This window comes from Panthera leo, chromosome A2 (assembly GCF_018350215.1).
Source record: "Panthera leo isolate Ple1 chromosome A2, P.leo_Ple1_pat1.1, whole genome shotgun sequence".
NCBI classification, from domain to species: domain Eukaryota; kingdom Metazoa; phylum Chordata; class Mammalia; order Carnivora; family Felidae; genus Panthera; species Panthera leo.
Window position 1 is genome coordinate 128,559,175 of NC_056680.1, and position 25,218 is coordinate 128,584,392.

Below are 25,218 nucleotides of genomic sequence, written 5' to 3' on the forward strand. Positions count from 1 at the left end.
ATGCATGTATGTCAAATGGTTTTCCAAATTATTGCCCTTCCCAGTTCCCAGAAATCAGAAGGCTAGATAGCCTCTTCAAAATAAAAAAAACACAGTCCTCAGATTCTGCAAATTGAAAATGCAAATCCTCCAGGTAACAAAAACTAAACTCTTTGATATTAACACACTTACACCTAACTAAAATCACATTATTATACACGCCCATTCATCCTCCCCCCAAAATGCCCAATCTATTTAAGGTCTCAAAATCAAAGGACTTCTTATAATTCAAAATATTAAATAACCAGTACAAAACAAGCAAATGCGTTGAACAGATGCTTCACTCAAGTAGATATATAAATGGCATATAAGCACATGGAAACATGCTCAACATCAGTAGCCTTCAGGGAAATGCAAATCAAAACCACAACAAGATTCTATTTTATATCCACGAGGATGGTTATAATAAAAAAATATTCATGGTACCAAGTGTTAGCAAGAGTACAAAGAACCTCAACCCCTTTTACACTGACTGTAGAACATAAAATACAATAGCCACTTTCAAAAACAGTTTGGTAGCTACCAAAGTTAAACATATATTTCACCAAAATACCCAGTATCCCTAGGTATATAGGTGTTTTAACAATGACATATGTGAATACTTCTCGGTAGAAATAAAAACATATTTCTACCCAAAGACACAAGTGTCCATAGCAGTGACACAAATGTCCATATCTTTACTCATAATATCCCCAAACTGGAAAAATCCTAATCTTCATTAACTTGTAAGTACACAAACAAAATGTGGGATGTCCATACATAGAATATACTTAATAATAAAAAAGCACAAACTACAGATATTCACACATTGGAGGAGACAGAAAAAAAACCATTCTGATACGTGGTGGAAAAAACACAGATATAAAAGACTACATATTGTATAATACTGTCTAAATAAAATTTCTAGAAAAGGCCAAACTATGGAGACATAAAGCAGATCCATGGTTGTCTGGGATTGGCCACTGGCACTGGAGTAGCTTCAGTTAAGTGCAAATGGAAAGAGGGAACTTTTGAAGGTAATGGAAGCTCTCAAAAACTAGATGTGGTGAGGGTTGCACTATATTTATATATAATAATATATATATATAATAACATATATTATATATATTATATACAATAATGTTTATAATGAAACATTAAACTATATTTAAAATGGGTGATTTATACAGTATATAAATTACACATCAATAAAGATTTTGAAAAAAACACAAATATACATAAATGTAAAGCATTCAAACAATACCTCAATATCTCCATTAATACCATGCAGACTACCAATGAACAGGAATTCATGACATGAAAGTTTTGCCCATTCATTCCTACATCAACAAGTTCTCAAATTGTTTGGTCCTTTATACTCTAAAAATAATTTGTACTCTTAAAAATAATTGAGGATCTCAAAGAACTGTTGTTTATGTGGATACCATTTGTCAATATTTACCATATTAGCAAATATACTCTGTCAATATTTACCATATGGGGAATTAAAATGGCAAATTAAAAACAATGTTACAGCATCACTTCCAACAATAGCCAAATTATGGAAAGAGCCTAAATGTCCATCAACTGATGAATGGACAAAGAAATTGTGGTTTATATACACAATGGAATACTACTTGGCAGTGAGAAAGAATGAAATATGGCCATTTGTAGCAATGTGGATGGAACTGCAGAATGTTCCGCTAAGTGAAATAAGTCATACAGAGAAAGACAGATACCATATGTTTCCACTCTTATGTGGATCCTGAAAAACTTAACAGAAGACCATGGGGGAAGGGAAGGGAAAAAAAAGTTAGAGAGGGAGGGAGGCAAACCATAAGAGACTCTTAAAAATTGAGAATAAACTGAGGGTTGATGGGGGGTGGGAGGAAGGGGAAGTGGGTGATGGGCATTGAGGAAGGCACCTGTTGGGATGAGCACTGGGTATTGTAAGGAAACCAATTTGATAATAAATTTCATATTTAAAAAAAAGATAAACTAAATAAACATTAAAAAAATTAAAAAAATAAAAGATAAATAAAAACAATGTTATAGATTCAATCTAAAATAATAACAAACCTATATGTTAACACATAAAAACAAATACGTTCAATGAAAAGTATAATTATTTCCCAAAACAAAATAAACAGAGTTGAAATCAGTGGCATTTTTTATGTTTTTGCCAATCCGTTTCGTGTTTGGCTTAATAGAAGACAACCATATTCCCATATCTGCTCTTGCATGCAATCTGAAGCAATATCTCACATCACACAGCCTCTGGAAAACCCCACTGTATACTCAAGAGAGAATAAGAATGAAAAAGGCAAACAGCATCTTAGTATTATTAGGAAAGTAGTTCTGATCTCACTGACCCCCACAAAGGGTCTGGGGAATGCTTAACACAGTTACTTTAGGATTAAGATTATTGGAAAACAGGATCAGGAAACTTTCTGGAAATAATTTTCAGAGCATTTTGACCTCTACATTGTATAGACCTGACTACAACTTACTTAAAAGTAAGCAATCAAAATGAGACACATCATGCCACATCAATACTTACTTGTTGAATCTCAAATGCTGTTCTAGATTCATCAGCAAGTAAAATAAATAAGACAATACTACAGATTGTTAAAATACCTGATTGTTAGATTGTTATTTTCTTTTTTTTTAAGATTATTTATTTATTTTATGAGAGAGAGAGAGGGAGGGGCAGAGAAAGAGAGGGAGAAAGAGAAACCCAAGCAGGGTCTATGCCATCAATACAGAGTCAGACTCGGGGCTCAATCCCACCAACTGAGAGATCTTGACATGAGCAGAAATCAAGAGTCGGACTCTCAACCAACTAAGCTATGCAGATAAGTTGCCCCTACATTGTTATTTCCTAAAGCTACTATTTTAGTCATGGATTCAGAAGCTTTTGTTTTATATCCTTTCTCGTTTTCCACCATTGCTATGAGTGTGAAAGCTCTGACCTAGTTTCTGTATATACTTGTAAAATAATAAAACATTTTTGAATTTTTCTAAAATAAACCTCGATACCATAATCTAAAATAATCATGCTCATTTTAATATTTGAAAAATAATTATTTAGTTGTCATTTTAGAAAACATGACTAAATTAAATTGAATTAGTATTTATTTCTCCTGTGCCTCACATTTAAAGAATAATATAATTGGGGCACTTGCGTGGCTCAGTTAGTTAAGCTTCTGACTCTTGTTTTAGGCTTAGGTCATGATCTCACAGTTCATGAGTTCCAGTCCTGCATTAGGCTCTGCAGTGATAGAGCGGAGCCTGATTGGGATTCTCTCCCTCTCTCTCTCTCTCTCTCTCTCTTTCTGCCCCCTCCTTTCTCTCTCTCTCTCAAAGAAAGAAAGAAACAAACAAACATTAAAAAAAAAAAAAAAGGATGATAATGTAATCAAAAGTTTCCATGTGCCTTCTATCCTGAAATAGTTGGAGATGCTCGCTAAAGATGTACCAGTTAATTTGGGATGTCTCCAAAGCTCTGGTCCCCTTTGAACTGCATTGTACTTCCCAAGGAACATGATTTAAAACTTGACAAAATTCCAGCATTTATAACTTGAACTCAGTGTAAGTACTTACTTGACAATATCTCCTTCAAGAGCAATCACTCTTTTAATGATCTTCTGTTCTGGGTTTTTAGGGGACCTAGAATAAAATAAGATTATACAATCAGTTATGTCTCTATTGTTTTAAGGAAATGAAAAGAAATTCTGCAACAAAATAAGCTATATTAAAATCATTACAGAATCCTTTGCACCCATGACATGGCCTCAGTCCTACTTAGGTCCCCAAAGTGATATAAAGCTACTATTGAAGTAATTATCATTTTAAACCTTTGGAGGAGAAGCCATGATGACAGTTTATTAAAATAATAAGTAGAGAAGGATAAGAATTTTAGTATTAAAGCTAAGTACTTGCAAGAGAGAGGATTCATATATAAAGAAAATTAGATGTTTCTTTAAAATCACATATTAAAGTTTCTTTATTTCATTTAAAATAAACAATGGAATTTTATTTAAATCCATAAGAAAACAAAGAAGATGAGAGGTGTTTAAAAAGATCAGAAGAGTCTTTTAAACTGCATTTGGGTTTAGCCATTTGAAAACTCCGTAATTCGGAGTGCTAAAACAAGGGTATTGACATCCCACTCTATCCCTAGAATCTCACTCTGCAGAAAGCCACGTCTGCCCTGAGTAGCCCTATGGAGAGACTCATGTGTTGAGGAAATGTCTGCCGACCATGTGAGTGAGCGTAGCAGTAGAACCTTCAAGCCTAGTCAAGAGACTACAGCTCTGGCCAAAAGTGTCACTACCATCTCCTGAGAGACCGCGAGCCAGGCCACCCACCTAAGCTGCCTTTGCCTTCGTGATACTCAGAAAATGTGTGAGATAATAAACATTTGTTCTTTTAAGCTTCTAGATGTTGGGGAAATTTGTTACACAGCAAGGGCTAACTCAGTCTTACTAAGGCCAATTTCCTGCCAATAATGTTTTAAGTCTTTTAACAGACACATTTCAAGGAACATCTCATATATCACATAAATGATCATTTAATATGATTTTGGAAATCAAAGACAGATAAAAATATTTTCAATTCAAGTCACATTTTGAATTGAGTTGCTTTTGAAAAAGGAAAGTAAATGCACAAAAACTGAAAAGATTAAATATATTCAAAATGTAACACTTCATCAAAGTAAATATGCAGTTTCAATAAGATTTATATTTCACATTATATGTTGCCGAGAAAATGAAATCATCTAAATCATTTGCATCTACTTGTGAAAATTAGTCTCACGTTTTTCACTAAATTATAAGTATTCTTTATTTTAAAAGGAAATTTGGTCAGAGTTTTTGACTGAACTGTCCCTTTCACTGAACTGACTAACCGTTACATCTCTATAATTTTACTGTCATCTGTGTGCAGCTAGAGTGAGGGTTCTTGGAACAGTGAAACTGAATAAATTGTGCAGGACCACTTACACACATTTAGGAAATTCCTCTCCTTTGTCTCTTTGTTTTAGATAACCAGAAATGTATAAAATGATATTCAGCCTCTGTGATCACCAAAGAATTGCATATTAGAACAATGGAATGCCATTTTCCTATTACACTGACAAACAAATAATAATGATAACAACAACAACAACAACAGCAATTGTAATGCTAGTAATACAGTTTGTTGTTGAGGGTCTAGGGACATGGGTACTCTATGTATAAAGCATATGGTAATGTAATCACGCATTTCCATAAAACAGTGACAAGATTTTATATTCTTTTCAACATGACAATTGTAGTTTTAGGAATTAATCCTAATGAAACAATTATGAATATATGCAAAATTTTAGCAGTATAGATGTTATCTATTTTTAAAAAGAGAAAAAAATTCTGTTAAGAGTAGATTAAGTAAATAGTCCATCCACATAATAAAATATTTACCAGTCATTAAAATGATATTATAAAAGAATTTTTAATGATGTGAAAATATCAACATAATGCATAGATTGAAATGGAAGCTAGAAAATAGTATACATACTGTGACCTCACATCTGTAATTAGAGAGAGAAAATGTACATGCAATTGTACAGGGAAAAATCAGGAAGGACATAAAACCAAAGTTGGGGTGTAGGGAGTTCTGTATCTGATAAAAAAAAAAGCGTGCCTAGAGTTTTTGGTTCAGATTTGTGGGAAGTCTATTAGCAGATGACAACTGTTGGTATCATATGACATTACGTAAGAAGAAATGCCCCAAGAAAGGCGTGAGACCTGAACTAATCGCCAAGTTCCCCCACCTCACACTGACGCGGTATTAATGCCAATGAAATAATATGAAAAGCAATCCTTATCACTGTAAAACAGTATTTTATGCCAACAACTTTTAAGCTCTTGAGGTGCTTGGAAAGAATTTTATGTTTTAAAATAATCTATATTTTAAGATCATGAGGCAAAATAGAATATGCAAAGTGAGCTATCTATATAATTAAAGTCTTATGAATTACTATTTCAAATATATCTATAAATTTTAATGTAATATTAAACTCATGAATCTAATCAAAAGATTCAAAATGAAAAAAAAAGCTATTACTAACATTAATCCCATTACTGCTCAAAATCTATATCTATATTTTAATCATTATGCTCTTGAATATACTACTTTCATGTAAGTAGAGTGGTATGAGAGTTATTATAGATTTACATTGTGAAAGTCATTGAACTTCCCTTTGTCTAAATTTCCTTGGCCATTTGCCCATCTCCTGGGAAGTGCGAAGAATAACAAGCGAAGGATTATATGCCCTCCTTTAGGGATACGATGTATGGTGTCCAACAAATACTAAAACTTGCATTTAAATTTGTAATTTCAGTGTTTTCATAATAAGCATTGTTTTACAATATTTATCTCTGTATCATGACTTTTAAGCATTCTGTCATATGCTGATGATTTAATTAGGCACGTTTCCTCCAGAGGCTTGGACAGGATGCCTAGAATTATCCGCACAGGGCTCCGCACATGAGTTTGGTGTGGCAGAATGGGTGGGTGTCTAACTGCAAAGGCTGTCGGGAGGAGAACAGGATGCAGCACGGTCAGTGCATTCCTATGACACTTAATGTTCTTGAATTTCACTTCCCATCTTGATAAAAATGCTGTTTTCACCCTGTTACAGGACGGACAGAGCCATGTCTTAGGTCTCATAATCTCTGGAAACGATTTCATGCTCTTGTATGTTCCTTCTGTACACTGTAATTTTGATCCTGTCTGGAGCACTAGGAAGGTACTTTGGAATACTCAGGAGATGCCCTTTGAGTTTTGTGGGGATGGAAAGATTAGCAAGTGTGCCACGCTCTCTGTTCCTGCTTCCATCACACACATACCTTAATCCTGTGTCTAGGCTCTCACTCTTCTCCCATTTATAGTGAAATCCTAAAACCTCCCTCCAGATTGTAAATATTTTTATGTTTATGTGACTCAGGATTGGCCCAGATTATCACAGAATTAATCTCATTATCAGAAGTCACTTTAACGACAGTCTAATGTAAGCATTGATACCGCAAAAATACCACACTAATTACATATATACAGTGCAGTCTAAATTTTAACTCTTCCTTCATAAGGTAGAAGAACTAATATTCTAGGCATGCCTTATATTAGACAGGCTGTTTTTTACTGTCCTAAAGAATGGCCATGCATTAAAACACATAACTACACCATCACAATAAAAAAAATGGGAACATTGTTGTTTGAATCATCAAAATAAGATGTAGAATAAAAAGTCCACCCAACACAGTTATAAAAAGTCATATAAAAAGAAAGTCATATCAAGTGATAACTTCCCTCTTCCTTTTGTTTTGAGGTATAATTAACATATAACATTTTATTAGTCTCAGGTGTACAATATAATGATTTGATATTTGCATATAATGCAAAATGCTCACCACAATAAGTCTAGTTAAATCCATCACCACACACTTTTTTTTTTTTAATTTTGGAAAATGTTGCCTGGGTCTGACATGGTTTTCATAGAAGGTTAGAGCTAGAAAGGCCTATGAGTGTATCTAGCCTTTTCCCTGTTGCTTGTGATCTCACCCATGGCCTAAGTGTCACTACTGTGTCACCTCGTGCCTTGCAAATGTATGAACTGGGGTACAATTTCCATGGGGCACAACCCTGTTACAATGGAGATGGCTGTCACTCTTTTGCTATAAGTGAGCCACTGACTGCAATCATCCTACAGAACCAATATGGGTCTCATTTTCAGGGACACAAGGCCAGATCAGAGGTCCTGCACAAGAAGTCAATCAAATTTAGCCTGTGGAAAGGTTTTGTTTGGTTCATGCATAATTTTGTTTCAATCTTGAACTAGCCAATAAAACAGGAGACTTCACACAAAAATTCTAATTTCTTGTTCCTCTTGAAAAAATAGGAAGATCTGGCAGTCCTAGGCCCACATTCTTGCAAGAAAAAATGTCTGTAGGAGCTGAGAAGCAGAGACTACGGGAGTGCCAGAGTTCCAAGGGCTTGTTGAACAAATCTCTAGTGGCTGAGGGCATGTGAGTTTAGGAATCTCTAGAAATCTTGGCGATTTCCTTCACTTCTATCATCACATAACTACTGAGACAACATGTATAAAATCTCTGGCAGGCAGGCCTAGTACCTCGTAAGTAGGTAAATTTTAGAGCTATCTATCTCGTCTTAAAATAAATTCATAAAGGAGATCAATTAGCTGGGCCCAAGCAAACTGTTACAATCCTTCTTTTAGATTCACAGAATATTTATTTAAAAACCCCTCTTATAATGAAGGGATTTTCACAGACTGTTGAATTAGAAGGCAAGAAAGGCATCTTAATGGTTTGGCCAAACTTTATTATACAATTAACTAAAGAAACATTAAAACTAAATATAATACTATTCACAGTGAAAAGCACAGATTAGTCTTAACTTAAATGGGTATTATCTATAAAATCAAGATAAAAATGAGCAATTTTCAATGTCGAATTCTGTAGATTTTCTTCACTCTCAGTAATATGAACTTTCACCTATAACTGCACTTTTAATGATTTTTTTTAATTCAGTGCAGTTGTATTAATTAGTACTCTCAAAACATTTTACTTTGGTCATCATTTCAGCTACATTGTTGCCCTTACAGACTTTGCTTAGTATCACGTGAATCTTTTAAATTTAAAGAAAACACACTATCTGGACTTTCGTTGCCCTTTGGGTCCATTCTTGAAATAAACTCACAAATGCAGAGCTTGTAACTTCAGATATACTTTCGGAATTTGAATATTCTATATTTCAATATAATAGTTATATATTCAATATACTATTAATATAATGGCCAATATTTGTATTTATTATTTTGTATTTCAATCCCAAACAATCACATTTGCCCTGGTTTCTCAGAAAGTGCTCCAACCCAACAGGCTCCTTATTATTAAGGGGATTGACAGATGAGGTGGCCAAAGCCAGGTTAATGTTTCAAATGAGCTTTCAATAATAACTGAGTTTTTATGGGGACCAGATCTTGTGGAGAGATCGTGGGAAAGGTACCATCAGGCAGGGGCAGAGAGGGTTAGGTGCATAGAAAATCTTGAGATAAAAGGAGTTTTAGAGCACTGGGGCCAATTTTCTTTAGCATGCTCATATGTAGGATAGGGCCAGAACAGGGAAGGGATGATTTATCCACTTTGGCTATCTTCTCACAGCATAGCCTACCTGAATCAGGCTACTGAGCAGCAGCAAGAGAGTTTTTCAGAGAACCTGAGAGACTTCAGTCAGGGTTTCTAAGCAATCGAAGAATGTGGCAGCAGGAGCGACAAGCTTGTGTTTCAGATTTATCTTCTATAATTCTTTACACAAATGTATTTTAATAGCACTGATGAAATAACAAAAGCATGGGCTTTAAAGAATTAAGCTGTTGTTTACTGATAAAAATTTTTCTTGGTTAAGTCAAAGACTTGTTTCACTGTCACTAATTAGGATTGTAAGAAATTTAATAAGCAAATAGTGACAACTGGCCTTCTCAGTAAATCAGCCTTGATTATGTAAAATCAATTAAGTGTGTATTATGACTTCAACTTCTCTACTTGAAAAGAGATGAGGTCCATTTCTATGTCACCTAGGAAGGACGTTGGGTTTGCAGTTGGTGTTGAGGAAAATAACTACCATGACTTCCAGTGCTTTGAAAAAACCTTTGATGCTTGGCCTCCTGGCCAAGTCTCTGTGATTTCATATTGTTGGAGCAGTCACTGTATCCCTGGGGGTTGCGGCCCTCTGTAAGTCTGCTGTGGCCAAACAAAGAAAAAAGGCATATGCGGATTTCTACAGAAACTATGATTCCATGAAAGATCTTGAGGAGCTGAAGAAGGCTGGTATCGTTTAGAGTGCAAAGTGATTTTGGAGCGTAAAGAATTTCTTTGGGTTGAGTTCCATGGAATTTGTCACTGACTCGTGTTCTTAAACTATGAAACATGAATATTGGGTTATGAAATAGTTTCCCTTGATAAATAAACAATTAACAAATAAAAATAAAAGAGTAGTAATAGTTTTGTAATCATGTATTTGATTCTGAAATAAATGTTCTTAACTATGAAAAACTTAAGGCATTCAGTATAATCATAACAATGAGTTCATTTCCATCAGTTTATTAAATTCAAGCATGTCAAAACACAGAACTTTGCAATCTTCAGGTATTGAACATAATTACAGTTATACCTCACAGTCTAGAACAGGTTGTATGTAAATGAATATATTTATATAGCACATATATAAAATACATGGCATATATGTAAAACATATATATGTATGTGTATGTATGTGTATTCTATCATGCAATATGGCATCTTGCTATTTAAAGAAATTCCTCTGATCTGTAAAGAAACTCCTGGACTGAAAAATACATTCACTGATTTTATTTTGTAAATCTGGGTTTTCACACATTGAATATGCTTAAAGTTGGCATATCTGTGGAACTGGAGGAGATGAATACTTAACATAAATATGTATATTGACTATACTTTTAATTAGACTACCAAAGTACAAACCTTCATATAAAAGTACTACCACTCTGTGCCCAAAGTACAACATGCACTCAGGAGTACCTGAGCTGTTTCTCCTGTAGTCAATTAGATTTTGCCCCTCTACCCACATTCAGTGAGTATGTCTTTGTAATAGGGTACCAGTTAAGGCCATGGAAGAAAAATTAACCAGTCTTCAAAGGACTCAAACCTTCAAACTAACTTTATAATCCTAATATTTCAATTAAGCTAATTGGCTTTATATTTTTAGCTTCAACCAGGTTAGCAAATAGTGCCACATTCTTTTAGTAGCCTTGAAGAACATACAAACCGTGAAACAGCCTGAAAGTACAAGGTATTGACATTTTCTGTATCAAGCCATATCTGTATCCATCAACACATCATGGAAAAGGCAGACCAACTGAGATGCAAAACACATACTAGTATCTAAGAGCTGAAGACAAAACACTTATACCGATGTCCAGGCAGGATATTTGCAATAGGTGCACTCACCTAGAGAATGCTATTGGAAGGACCGCCCAGGGGCCAGTCTGTCTCTAACATCCCACTTGCAGTTTGCCTCAATGTTGTCATATTATGGGGTGTGAGATAACAAGCTTAGGGCATGAGGGATCTTGGTAAAAGCAAAGAGAGGGAGAACAAAGGCAGTCTTGATCATTTAACCTGGAGCCAGCACTTAAGCTCCACCCATAATTAATTTCTTGTTGGACAAATATCCAAAGGGAAAAAAAAAAGAAACAAAATTATTTTCCTTATAAACATGAAAGGAATGTCTTATCTATGGTGAATTAAGTTTATGAAATCGGCCTAATTGTGTTCCACAGGTGTTTGTGATGAACAGAAGCTGTTAAATTCCATATGCATCCATTAGAGGTGCGCGCACCAAACAACACGGATAGAAGTTCTTCAGTGTGACCTTCTGTGGTCAAATAAAATTGTGAGGTATACACTGATGTGCCAACCTGCTGCCTTTCTGGCTCATGATGATAGTCACCATATGACACTTTGCAAAGTCAGGCAATAGAAAATAAGGAGTTAGACGGGAATGGGGGCATTTCAGTAGCTGCCAGCATGGGGGTGAGGGGTTGGATTTTTACAACCAGACAGGCCAATATACCGTTCAATGGACGAGAGCATGGAGAGCTGTCAACTGAGGTTCAGGTGTCCCTCCCCTGCTGCGGTCACACTCTAAACTCCCCAGAGCCTAATGCTACTCTGACAAGATGAAGAACAAAAGCCAGACTTCATTTGACTTGAATTACCTTTGAACATTCTTGAGTTTACCCTAATTTGAAAAGAATAAGGTTTGGTTTGCAATAAGAAACCTAAATTCCAGTAATGGCAAAATAAAGTTATATATTTTGGCATACATTATTGTTATGACATGAGAACGTGCACCCATTCTATTTTCTTTATTCCATCACATGTATCAGTAGACTAATATGCTCTCTAGTGACTGTAGTGACATGCACTATTAATGTTGCAAGTATGCTGCTGGATTCAAATTTTCCAGGAAAATTGAGTTAGGTATATGTGTCGGGAGAAGTGAAATTCCACATAATCACTGAGAGTATCGTAATTTCTCTAAAATGCTCAATCTCCTGGAGAATGTTGATAGTATAGAGGTCAAAATATAAGTAGAATATGAAGCATCCTGGCTTGCTTCTGTTCTAACCCTGCTGAAATTATTAATTTTAAAAATACTGTATGGTACTATTGCTCTATGGAAGAATTTTAAGTTAGGCTCCAATAACCATACATAATTTGCTCCCTTGAAAATGTCAACTTTATGCCCCCAATAACAAACTGAATAGCATTAGTAAATTGTCTTCAGGGGAAAAAAAAGGCCATGATATTTTGGGACTTTATAGAATCCACTGCAACTGGTCATCTCTGCAAACAGCAATATCATTTACTTGCTCATCTGGACAGCCACTTACACTGCTCCAGTTTCTAAGCTATCAGAAACTTTTTCTACATATATATTTTTTTCTACTATTTATACTGCAATAACTTATAACTATGACAGTTTATCAATGCTTTAAACTAAAAAAAAATACTAATTTTAAGTTAAATGTCTCTTATTCTTAATGGTATGCATTTAGTTCTAGGCCTCCTAGCATGTATGACCTTATTCCTTTCTGCTGGATGGAGTATATGGAGATAGAGGAGAGGGGAAGAATATAATGTCTGAGAAGCTAGAAAGGTTTCAATTTAGAAAGAGTTTTTAGTAGCTGAGAATAAATGTCTTTTAGTGAGAAGAGGAAAGTTGAGCATGACAAAGGATTTGATGAGGAGTTAAAAGAATTCCAGTTATTAGATCTTCTTGGTGGATAGACCCCTTAATTATGATATAATGCCCTTCTTCATCTCTTGATATGGTCTTTATTTTTAAAGTCTAGATTGTCTGATATAAGTATGGCTACTCCGGCTTTCTTTTGTTGACCAGTGGCATGATGGATGGTTCTCCATCCCCTTACTTTCAATCTGAAGGTGTCTTTAGGTCTAAAGCGGGTCTCTTGTAAACAGCATATAGATGGATCTTGTTTCCTTATCCATTCTGTTACCCTATGCCTTTTGATTGGAGCATTGAGTCCATTGACGTTTAGAGTGAGTACTGAAAGATATGAATTTATTGTCATTATGTTGTTTGTAGAGTTGGAGTTGAACATTGGTGGTGCTCTCTGGTCCTTTCTAATCTTTGTTGCTTTTGGTATTTATTTATTTATTTATTTATTTATTTATTTATTTATTTATTCATTCATTCATTCATCTTTCCTCTCATCAGAGAGTCCCCCTTAAAATTTTTTGCTGGGCTGGTTTAGCGGTCACAAACTCTTCGCAGATAACATGATGCTCTATATGGAAAACCCTAAAGATTCCACCAAAAAACTGCTAGAACTGATTCGTGAATTCAGCAAAGTTTCAGGATACAAAATTCATGCACAGAAATCGGTTGCATTCCTATTCACAAACAATGAAGCAACAGAAAGAGAAATCAAGGAATCGAACCCATTTACAATTGCACCCAAAACCATAAAATACCTAGAAATAAATCTAACCAAAGAGGTGAAAAATATATACACTGAAAACGATAGAAAGCTTATGAAAGAAATTGAAGAAGACACAAAAAAATGGAAAAATATTCCATGCTCCTGGATAGGAAGAAGAAATATTGTTAAAATGTCAGTACTACCCAAAGCAATCTACATATTCAATGCAATCCCTATCAAAGCAACACCAGCATTCTTCACAGAGCTAGAACAAATAATCCTAAAATTTGTATGGAACCAGAAAAGACCCCGAATAGCCAAAGCAATCTTGAAAAAGAAAACCAAAGCAGAAGGCATCACAATCCCAGACTTCAAGCTATACTACAAAGCTGTAATCATTAAGACAGTATGGTACCGGCACAAGAACAGACACTCAGATCAATGGAACATAATAGAGAACCCAGAAATGGACCCACAAACATATGGCCAACTAATCTTTGACAAAGCAGGAAAGAATATCCAATGGAATAAAGACAGTCTCTTCAGCAAGTGGTGCTGGGAAAACTAGACAGCAACATGCAGAATGAACCTGGACCACTTTCTTACACCATACACAAAAATAAACTCAAAATGGATGAAAGACCTCAATGTAAGACAAGACGCCATCAAAATCCTCGAGGAGAAAGCAGGCAAAAACCTCTTTGATCTTGGCCGCAGCAACTTCTTACTCAACACATCTCTGGAGGCAAGGGAAACAAAAGCAAAAATGTACTGGGACCTCATCAAAATAAAAAGCTTCTGCACAGCAAAGGAAACAATCAGCAAAACTAAAAGGCAACCAACAGAATGGGAGAAGATATCTGCCAACAATATATAAGATAAAGGATTAGTACCCAAAATCTATAAAGAACTGATCGAACTCAACACCCAAAAAACAGATAATCCAGTGAAAAAATGGGCAAAGACATGAATACACACTTCTCCAAAGAAGACATCCAGATGGCCAACTGACAAATGAAAAAATGCTCAACATCACTCATCATCAGGAAAATACAAATCAAAACCACAATGAGATACCACCTTACACCTGTCAGAATGGCTAACATTAACAAAGGCAACAACAGATGTTGGCGAGGATGCAGAGAAAGAGGATCTTTTTTGCATTGTTGGTGGGAATGCAAGCTGGTGCAGCCACTCTGGAAAACAGTATGGAGGTTCCTCAAAAAATTAAAAATAGAACTACCCTATGACGCAGCAACTGAACTACTAGGTATTTATCCAAGGGATACAGGTATGCTGTTTCGAAGGGACACATGTACCCCAATGTTTATAGCAGCACTATCAACAATAGCCAAAGTATGGAAAGAGCCCAAATGTCCATCAGTGGATGAATGGATAAAGAAGAACTGGAGTATTACTTGGCAATCAAAAAGAATGAAATCTTGCCATTTGCAACTACATGGATGGAACGGGAGGATATTATGCTAAGCAAAATTAGTCAGCAAAAGACAAATATCATATGACTTCACTCATATGAGGACTTTAAGAGACAAAACAGATGAATATAAGGGAAGGGAAACAAAAATAATACAAAAACAGGGAGGGGGACAAAACAGAAGAGACTCATAAATATGGAGAACAAACAGAGGGTTACAGGGGGTGTGGGAGGGGGGGATGGGCTATATGGGTAAGGGGCATTAAGGAATCTACTCCTGAAATCATTGTTACACTATATGCTAACTAATTTGGATGTAAATTTAAAAAATAATAATAAAATTAAAAATTCTGAACAGAAAAAAAAAGAATTCCAAGTGGTTGTAAGGCAACTTTGGAGACAAGGGAAGAAAAATGGGGAGATTACCAAGAACTAACAGAAGTTACCTTATTAGGGTAAACATACCGCATAGGTACAGAGCAGTCACTAGAGAGGTACACAGCCAGGTGAAGTAGAGGGATGTGCCAACAGATTCATCAAAGGGGGCACAGAAGCACTGACATCTCAGTTTGGAGACGGAAGACCCTTGAAGTTGCTAAATTTGCTTTCTAGTAATTTAACAGAGCCTCAGAATCAGAGAAAGTTGGTTACATGGTTATTACACTCCCATGATCGTCCTTTCCGTTGCTGGGTTATCCTGGAAAGGTTTTATTCTTTGTAAGGACATTCAGAGACCAAAATATTCCTAGTGCCCAGTGTCCTAGATATAGAACATCAAAGGAATCCCTTTCCCAAAGTCGCAACCATATCGCAACTTGTGATGCATCCTTTCTTAAGGCTAAAGCTTGTCCTGCTAGTTTTGGTGGACACAATGAGTAAGAACTAACAAATGTGTTCAGGTATGCCTTTGTATATATATATAAAAACTGAATTATGTTGAGGCTACAGTTTGCCAGATTATTTACCCCTTCCTATCATTCTTTAGTATACACATACTGTAATCACTTCTTTTTCTAGTCCATAGAAATTTATTTCGAACAATCGGTACCCACTTAAAATGGAACATATGATGTCTACCCACATGTGTTGTTCCTTACAGAAAGTCACTTTGAGTCTCGGTTGAAAGACAGTGATTAATGTGAGAAGGCTTGCCTGCTTTCTGAGCATCGGTCCCCTAATTCTGTACACACACAAAATGGACTCTAATCTCTACAGCTGTCATGTTGAAGCTCTTCGTGAGCTGTACATTTCACAGGCTCTAAAATCACTCTGCAGCTCAAACATGATCAACAGCTTTCCTCAAACCAGAGCAGCAGTGAGAGACTATTAAATCAAAACGGGAGCAAACCCTCATCTTCACGTGTGCAGGAAATTCATAGGGGGCCTGATTTCCATATGGTTCCCACAGCTGAAGCTTAATGAGTTATCTTCCAGATACAGGTACAACCGTCATAATCCTCAAATACCTCTACAATGGAGTAAAACAAGTCCAAATACAATTAAGGAAAATAATCTCCAACTGGCCTTACATGCCTGTGGGTTAAATGTATGAAGGAGGCTTTGATTTAAATAAAGGCAGATTCTCAGAAACATATGCTCACCACCCACCAGTCTTCATCTGAATGGTAGGAACTAAGGAGTTTCATTTCACTGTAGCACTGGAGCTTTGCCAAGAGGCAGAAGCACAAACATCAGTGATTAAGAAAGATCTCCAGTATAAAATGTGTTTTCAGAGGTCCAATCTACTTTAGAATGGGTTTATAGGCAATGGCATTATGTTTCGGATTGACCACATGGAGAGATGTTCTGATGTATATAACATTATTAAGGTCTACTTTGGACTTTTAAATAATGTAAGCCTACTCCCTAAAATAAAACACCTTCCTTGAAAAGATACAACAAAATCATATAACCAGTTCCCTCAAAAATCTTCTGACTCAGCTTCATTGAAAAAGGTACAGCCCCAAAGCCTTGCTCATGCATATACCCTGTCTCTCCCACCTTTTCTCAGTTCTTTCTTGCCACTGCCATCTGTTTGCTTTGCTTTTTTCCAGCACGTTGCCCATCCCTCCAGGCTGTTCACTGGCACCTGGATGCCTCCCTCTAATTCTTTATAGCACAGTCCAAGAAATGTCCCGGGTCTTTTCCAATTCTTCTTCCCAAAGATTTTCCTTAACACCACCGCCCCCCCCCCCCCCGCATATTTTGGATACTTCTCCTCAGATATCATTTTTCAATTAGATAATATGCAAGTTTGCTTTGGGTCCCCTCTTTTAAACACAATTATTTCCTGTTATGTTCCTTTGTGTTATACCTAGGAGGAAAACTTTCTGGCTATCTCATCTTTTACAATTACAGTTCAACAAAATCCTTATAATTCCAGGCTTTAAAGACTTAAACACTACATTCAGAGGAGTTGTGTGGTGAAGAAGTAGCTAATACAAATGCTTCTGGAAAAGTCATGCTTCCTTTTCATTAACTTTTAATACATAAACGTCTGTCTACTTTGTGTGATTAGGTACACTGACCTAATCACACAATCAATATCCAACGGCAGAATTCTTACAGATTTAAAATATGTAACATGATTTAATAAATGAAAGGCAAAGAAATGGAACTCAAAGGTAGGAACTCTACAGAACCAATGAAAAACAATAAGGTAAATGACCATATTTATCTCTTTTGTAGTATCTTTCATACTATATCACTACCCTTTTAAATTAAAATCTCATTTTATTTAGTTCCCAACAATCCAATCTAATCACTTTCAAGTCAAAGACTCAGCTGTTTAGAATGCAGACTGTATCACTGCTGTGGTTATGTGTACTTGACCTCCTGCCTGTTAACAAAGAGACTCAATTAATTATTTGCTGTTTTGAATGGCTATTTCATTTCACCTCCACCTTTCTTTAAGTGTTAAAAGGCTCAATTGCTTTATCACCTTAACCTTAGCTTTGGAGAATGCACGCAGAATTTCTTAACTGCCAACTAATAAACCATCTTGATCCAGAAAGCTAATTTTCAGGACCACAGCTCCTACATGTCTTATGCTAGAGTCAGCTAAAGCAACGTATTGACCTGGTGGCACATCATCTTCCAAGAGAGCCTCTTCATTTTCAATGGAAGCTTTGGTGCTAAACTATTCCCTTGATACAGGTAAAGACACACACTAGCACTGCAATGGACTGTAGTGTCACAGTAACAGGGAAACACTGGTTTCATTACAAGTGTTACCATACAAAAATGGAATGCTTTCACCATAAACTGAAGGTATGTAAATTGATAGTGAAATGTTTTTTTCCAATGTACTTTTAACTTCTCCTATATAAACTTTTAGTTACATTAAACTCAGTAGTGTAATCTCATACTGAAATCTTGAAACACCAAACCAGAACAAGAAAACAGCTTCAAAGGAAATATGAAAATGTCCTTTGCAATGTATATGTAAAGTCTTACTGATACCTGTGAAAGTATATATGTGAAAAACTAGCCTCAAAGCCAAAAGAAACCAAAGAATCTTCCTGCTTCTCATGAATTCCATTAATAGTGATACCATGTAATATTTCAGAAGTTCCCATTTGATACATATTTATTTATAGATTATTCCTATCTTCACCTATATACCATAAGATGTGAAAGTAGTGAGTGTCTTAACCTTCTCATTGTATCCAGTCCCAAGTCAGTAACTAGCATTCAAAAGCATAACAAAACAGGGGCACCTGGGTGGCTCAGTCAGTTAAGTGTCTGACTCACGGTTTCGGTTCAGGTCATGATCTCACGGTTCATGGGTTTGAGACCCGTGTAGGGCTCTGGGCTGACAGTGCAGAGCCTGCTTGGGATTCTCTGTCTCCTATTCTCTCTGCCCCTCCCCTATGCATGCTCTCTCTCTTGGAAAAAATAAATAAACTTTAAAAAAGAAAACAAAACAAATAATAAGTATTTGATGATAATGATTAGGTCATAATAAGTACACCACAATATTGCCAAAAGGTATCTTTGTGTAAGTAGAATTAGACAATAACTGTCAGTTTGTGCCAGGCTTATTTACTGAGCATAATGTGTTCAAGCTTCATCCACACTGTAGGATGTATCGGAATTTCATTCCTCGCCATTTTTATGACTGATGCTGATTATTGTTTCAAGAATATCCAAAATGATTTATTAACCTAGTAACAATATCTTAGTATCTTTCTTATAATCTAATTTTTTAATGGCAACTAAAGTTTTGAAAAAAAAACACTCATAACTACTCAGTTCTTTCCAAAGAGAATTTATACTGACATGAAAATAAGTGATTCTGTCATCTGCATATCTTGGCAGATGGGGATAAGTGGTTCTGAAACTCTAAAATCTAGGATGGAGCCCTGAAAATCTAGAATCCACATTTCAAAAAGCACCTAGGTAAAATATAAATAAGTAAATAATAATAAAAATAAATAAAAAGCACCTAGGTGATTCTGATCCAGATGGTCCTAGGCCCCTTTGATGAATACAGCTGGGAACCCTCACATGAAAATCCTATGAAATTCAGCATACCCTCCCCCCACCAAATGCACACATTCAATAAAAATACTGGTCATGATACTTTCACAATAAACATAACACATAATATAATAGTAAAGCATGCACATAATTCTAAATCAGTGAGAAAACAATTTCCTACTAGGGAAAAAGCACGCTAATAATTCCACATTTCACTTCAGCCTTGAACTGGATCTACAACTACTATGAAACAATGTAACACAAGTAAGAAAGAGCAAGACAGGGGTTCCTAGAATATAAATTTCCAGGGTTTCTTAGAATATGAAAACCCTGCTCAGATCAAACACAATGAAGAGAAACCATAATTAACAGAAAGGCTATATGGTATTAGATACAGAAGAATTTATTTCTTCGTCATTGGTTCATTCAACAAGTATTTGTGAAATGACAACCAGGTATCAGGCACTCTGTACGCACTAGTTTACTAAACAGCCTTTATTCCTTTATGGCCCTCATGGCATTTTTAGGATTCAGGCCCAAATGCTACCTGTATCATCTTGAGCAAGTCATTTATTTCTCTTACCATTTATTTTTTCATGAGTAAAAAGAGGTGCTGACAACTGGTACCACTGACTCCCTCCCCCAAATATTGCTGCAGGGTTCAAACAAGCTCATCAAACACAAGCTTCTAAGCATCTGATTTTTATCGGAGTCTCAGAATGAGATAATAAATTATATTGGTGAGCGCCAATGGTCCAATTCCTAGCTGAAGTAGGAGAGAAGTTATATTCTCTGAAACTGAGATCACAGAATGAATTTCTCACTACCAAGATCACCACGTAACTTTCTGTGATGCGTGTGTGTTGTAATTTATCATGCCCAGATAGCAAGTGTGCACCAGATAGAAAGCTTGACTCTACTTCCAAAGAAATGTCAATAGTTTTTCTCTCCCACTGTCCTTTCTTTCTTTCTACTCTTCCTCCTTCCCTTTTTCCTTTTGTCTTTCTGCCTTCCTTCCTTCTTAGAAACTTCTTCATAAAATCTTGTTAATAATTGAGATGGTTACATAGATTAAACCATTCTTAGGCCCAGTAATTTGTTGATTTTTTCATTAGTTTGTGAGCTGTTAAATTTGTAGCTAAATGTATTCTTAGTGGGCAATTTAATTGTTCCAGTGAAATGCAAAAGTTCAATCAACCAATTTTGTGTGGAAAGTGAAGGGAATCCAATTATTCTATCTGTTGTGTATTTTAATTAATTGTTCCTCACTCAAAAATGAGGTAAAAAAAAATGAAGACAATGATATTGTATTAAAAATGCTCAGGACTGCTCGATTCTGTGTCTCCTTCTCTCTCTGCCCCTCCCCAGCTCACACTCTGTCTCTCTCTTTCTCAAAAACAAGTAAAAACATTTTTAAAAATTTTTAACAGTGCTCAGGAAATAACAGAAAACAGTTCACAGAACATCCTTAAAAACAAGCACAATTGGGGGCGCCTGGGTGGCGCAGTCGGTTAAGCGTCCGACTTCAGCCAGGTCACGATCTCGCGGTCCGTGAGTTCAAGCCCCGCGTCAGGCTCTGGGCTGATGGCTCGGAGCCTGGAGCCTGTTTCCGATTCTGTGTCTCCCTCTCTCTCTGCCCCTCCCCCGTTCATGCTCTGTCTCTCTCTGTCCCAAAAATAAATAAAAAACGTTGAAAAAAAAATAAATAAAAAAAAAAAAAACAAAAAAAAAAAACAAGCACAATTGGAGAAATCCAAGGCCTAAGAGACATTCACCATAAGCCACTAGCAAGTCGACAAATGCTAGACGTTTGTCCACTTTTCAGTCCCATATTCACTGTTTCAGTGTTTTCCTTCTAGGATAATGGACTATAATATTTATTGGTATATTTCCTAGGCTGTTATTCTGAGTATTTTTAAATGTTCTGACTTAATTATGGTAACATTTTAAAAGAGTGAAATAATGGATACCTATATTTTATAATAAGAAAGGTATGCCATAGACAAATGAGTATTTTCCAAAAAGCACAAATCAGATTCAGACTGAAACCAGGATTATGGGTATAAGACTCACCCTCTATTACTCAGAACACTATATTATAATTTCTCACAGTGGCTATTATTATTCACAATGAGCTTTCAGTGAAAAAAAAATCAAAATATATATAAAGAAATGTGTAACAACATCACCAAAGAGAAATCAGTGATGGCAACCTAAAATTATTCTCATTCTTCCTAAAAAGTTGTGTATCCAATAGCTAAAAGTGACAAATCCTATTTAAAATAAGATTATCATCTAAGTATTTCATATTTTCATGTGAGAAAAATAAAATTATTGAATCCAAGTTTAAATTAGATTATTGATTGATACAAAGTCCCTCTAGAACCCTCCAGTTAATTTTCTGACTCTGTGATCTCTGCAATTCTTTGATAAATCTCTCTTACGTGTACAACAAAACCACAAAGCCCTCTTATACAAAAGGAAAAATCTATAATTTTGCTAAATCCAAAACATTTTGTTTTAAAATTTGTGGGTTCAAAAAAATAATTAGAAATATATAAAGAAATTTTAGATGATAATTCTTACTAGAAATTTAAATTAATTAATGAAAAGATCGATAGAGGAAATTAAGGAGGTTTGGTGTTCTTGATATTTTAAGGCCAACACTTGGCCAAGGTAACACTTGGTATTACACTTACAGAGGATCATGTGTTGCATTAGCTGTTGGTCCCATAAGGTGTTCTTCAAGAGCTTCATAGGATTAAAATACAACTTTCCCATAGTGTATGTACAACATGAATATCCACATAAACCCACATAGATTATGCTAATTTTCTCTGGGGCAGAATGTACTGTGTTGTCTGGCTGTCAAATTGCTCCAAACTTTCCTGTTACTTTTCATTTATTAATACTTACTTTTTTTTCCTTTTCTTTTCTTTTCTTTCCTTTTCTTTTTTCAAAATGACCCTTGTGCCCATCATTCAGAAAGAATTGCTAGTAGAATTTGGTATTTATCGTTTCTCTTTTTTTCTGACTCAAGATATACTTTTTTTTTCCTCCTGAGGGAGGTTTTTGATTTTTATTTTTATCGAAGTAGAGCTGACATACAATGCTACATTAGCTTCAGGTGTACAACACAGTGATTCAACAAGTCTGTACAGTTATGCTATGCTCACCACAAGCGTGGCTACTGTCTGTTCATCCGACTGCCATATATACCTATATTTTAAAAAGGGAATCACATATGATGTTTGGCAATCTTCTTTTTTCATAGTTTACTGGTTTAGGGCAAGTTCTTCTTAACTTCTTAACTCCCAGCAGAATGAGAAGTTTCAACTAGGACTAACACAAATTAAAAGTGAAAGATTCGTGATTATCTGATTGATTCTATCAATACTGATGGTCGATAAGATACTAACCCAAATTAGGGCTTTGAGGTAATTGAATTATTGGGTTTGGCAGCAGTCACACTGTTAAAATTATGTGGGTGATTAACAGTTCCTGCCTACAGTTAGGACTGTATTTGGCAATTCAGGCCAATTGGTCATGCTTCCTACAGCATTTAGGAAAACCTTGCTCGACTCACAATTAAGACTGGGACTAACAAAATAAACGATTATAACTACTCTCCTGGGGCACGACAAAATATTTACAATAAATGTGAGAGCTGTCTGACGAAGTCACTCACTTTTCTTTCCCTGCATCTGGTCCTCTCCACTTCTGCTGCCTTCCTTATTTGTGCTCCATGGAGACATGCACCGCACAAAAGCAACACCTGCCACTTTCTCAGTGAGGAGAGTTGAAACAACAGTAGTCAATGTCTGGAATAATAAGTACCTTCTCTTAACCTTTGTTGTCTCATTTCCTGGGAAAAGGAATGGGAGTCTAAATATAGAGGGATTAATTAAAAAATTAATAGTAGGACATGTAGGGTGAAACATACATTGCAAGGCCTTTTTCAAAGACTTTTAAAAACGTTAACTGTGAGGGCTGGCCATGTATTAACTGCAGATATTTATTAATACCTGCATCTAATTTCAGGTTCTATGAGAAAACCCGAGACAACATAGTGATTTTCCCTGGGTAATTCTCATGTTTTCAAAAATAATACAGACGCATTTCAGGCACTGTCCTCCAAAAGCTAGTCATTGAGGTCCTGCTGCGTCATTGAGGCAAAGTTACAAAACTGAATCAGGTCACATATCCAAGGACACGCCTCCATGAAGAAGCCATTGATTTGGCACTCCCATTTAGGGCAACATTTTGACCCTGGTTAGATCACTAGTTACTCAAAGTCAAGTAGTTTTAGTTGAGTTCTTACTGCATAAGTGCTCATATTATGGGGGAAAAGGTACACAGAACATCAAAATTTGCACCTCTGTTGGCAGTCTCAGTAGAGAATCCTGGGGCTGAATAGACATGAAGACCTAGCAATTCTCTGATCCCTGGAGGTGGTCCTACTAGGTCAGAAATGAAGCAAATTGGTGGGTATCATGAAGGAGCTAACACAACAGAGTCCATGAACTACCTAAAAAGACTCACTGTGACTGCACAAGCATACTTTGTAAGAACTAATATATATCTGAAATGACATGAACAGTATATACCAACCACATTTATCTTTTCATATAAGTTAAGGGTTTCTTAATTATCATAAATTAAACAATCTAGTTTCAAACCATCAAGTAGCTAAAGGTATATTTTAGATAGGATTTTTGCCAAGTCAAGTCTCTTGCAGAAATGGAACTTTGTGAATTTTAAGTCACATAATTTTTCTCATCTAATTTGAAAACTCATGTGATAGAACCATTAACTATGCTCTCTTAATCCCCCAAACAAAAATCTATATGTTAAAGATCATTAACTATAACCTCTTAACACACACCCCACCTTGATTTAGGAACATATCATTAAAATAATGCTTATAGGGACGCCTGGGTGGCTAAGTCGGTTAAGCGTCCGACTTCAGCTCAGGTCACGATCTCGCGATCCGTGAGTTTGAGCCCCGAGTCGGGCTCTGGGCTGATGGCTCAGAGCCTGGAGCCTGCTTCTGATTCTGTGTCTCCCTCTCTCTCTGCCCCTCCCCCGTTCATGCTTTGTCTCTCTCTGTCTCAAAAATAAAATAAACATTAAAAAAATTTAAAAAAAAGGTTTTTTTAAAAAAAATAATGCTTATAATCATTAACATCAAACATACACAATTTTTATTCTGTTTATACCCACATGACTATCAACCAATAAATCCTCCTTGAAGTGAAAACATCTGATTACTTCTACATAAGTATTTTTTAATAAAGAAATATAGATAAACTGGCCAGTCTGCCATCAAGTAGAAGTTATTGGAAATTATTCAACATGAAACAAAAAACAACTAAGTATGGAGAGAAAGTAAAGTAACCAAGTTATTTGGCAACAGACTTCTAGGAAGCCTAATAGCTTGATTGTTCAAGGGTAATGCATACATGAATATAACAAAAGATATAACAGTTGATACAGTCTTAATGCTATTAATTTGTCAGATTGATAATACATATTGCTTCTTATAATGCCTTCTGAACAACAGGATCTTCTCAGTGTTCACTTTGGAAATCACTGCCTCCACATATTGCTTCTCTTCCCATCAGCACTTAGAAATTTAATTACCAGAATTGAGGAGTTGCAACACTATCAACAAGAGTCACATAAGAAATGCTTTTAATAATATGTACCACTGTTACAATCTCTCTTCGTTCCTACA

At 35.8% G+C, this 25,218-nt stretch overlaps 1 protein-coding gene across 7 annotated transcripts in view; it reads right to left on the reverse strand.

Moving 5' to 3' along the window:
• The window catches only part of IMMP2L (inner mitochondrial membrane peptidase subunit 2), an 890,955-nt gene that overhangs the window by 285,050 nt on the left and 580,687 nt on the right, over window positions 1-25,218 (reverse strand). For all 7 annotated transcript variants that reach the window (XM_042922358.1, XM_042922372.1, XM_042922363.1 and 4 more), the window contains one exon: window positions 3,622-3,687. In XM_042922358.1, the coding sequence (XP_042778292.1) occupies window positions 3,622-3,687 (66 nt within the window). The remainder of the gene's footprint in view (window positions 1-3,621; window positions 3,688-25,218) is intronic.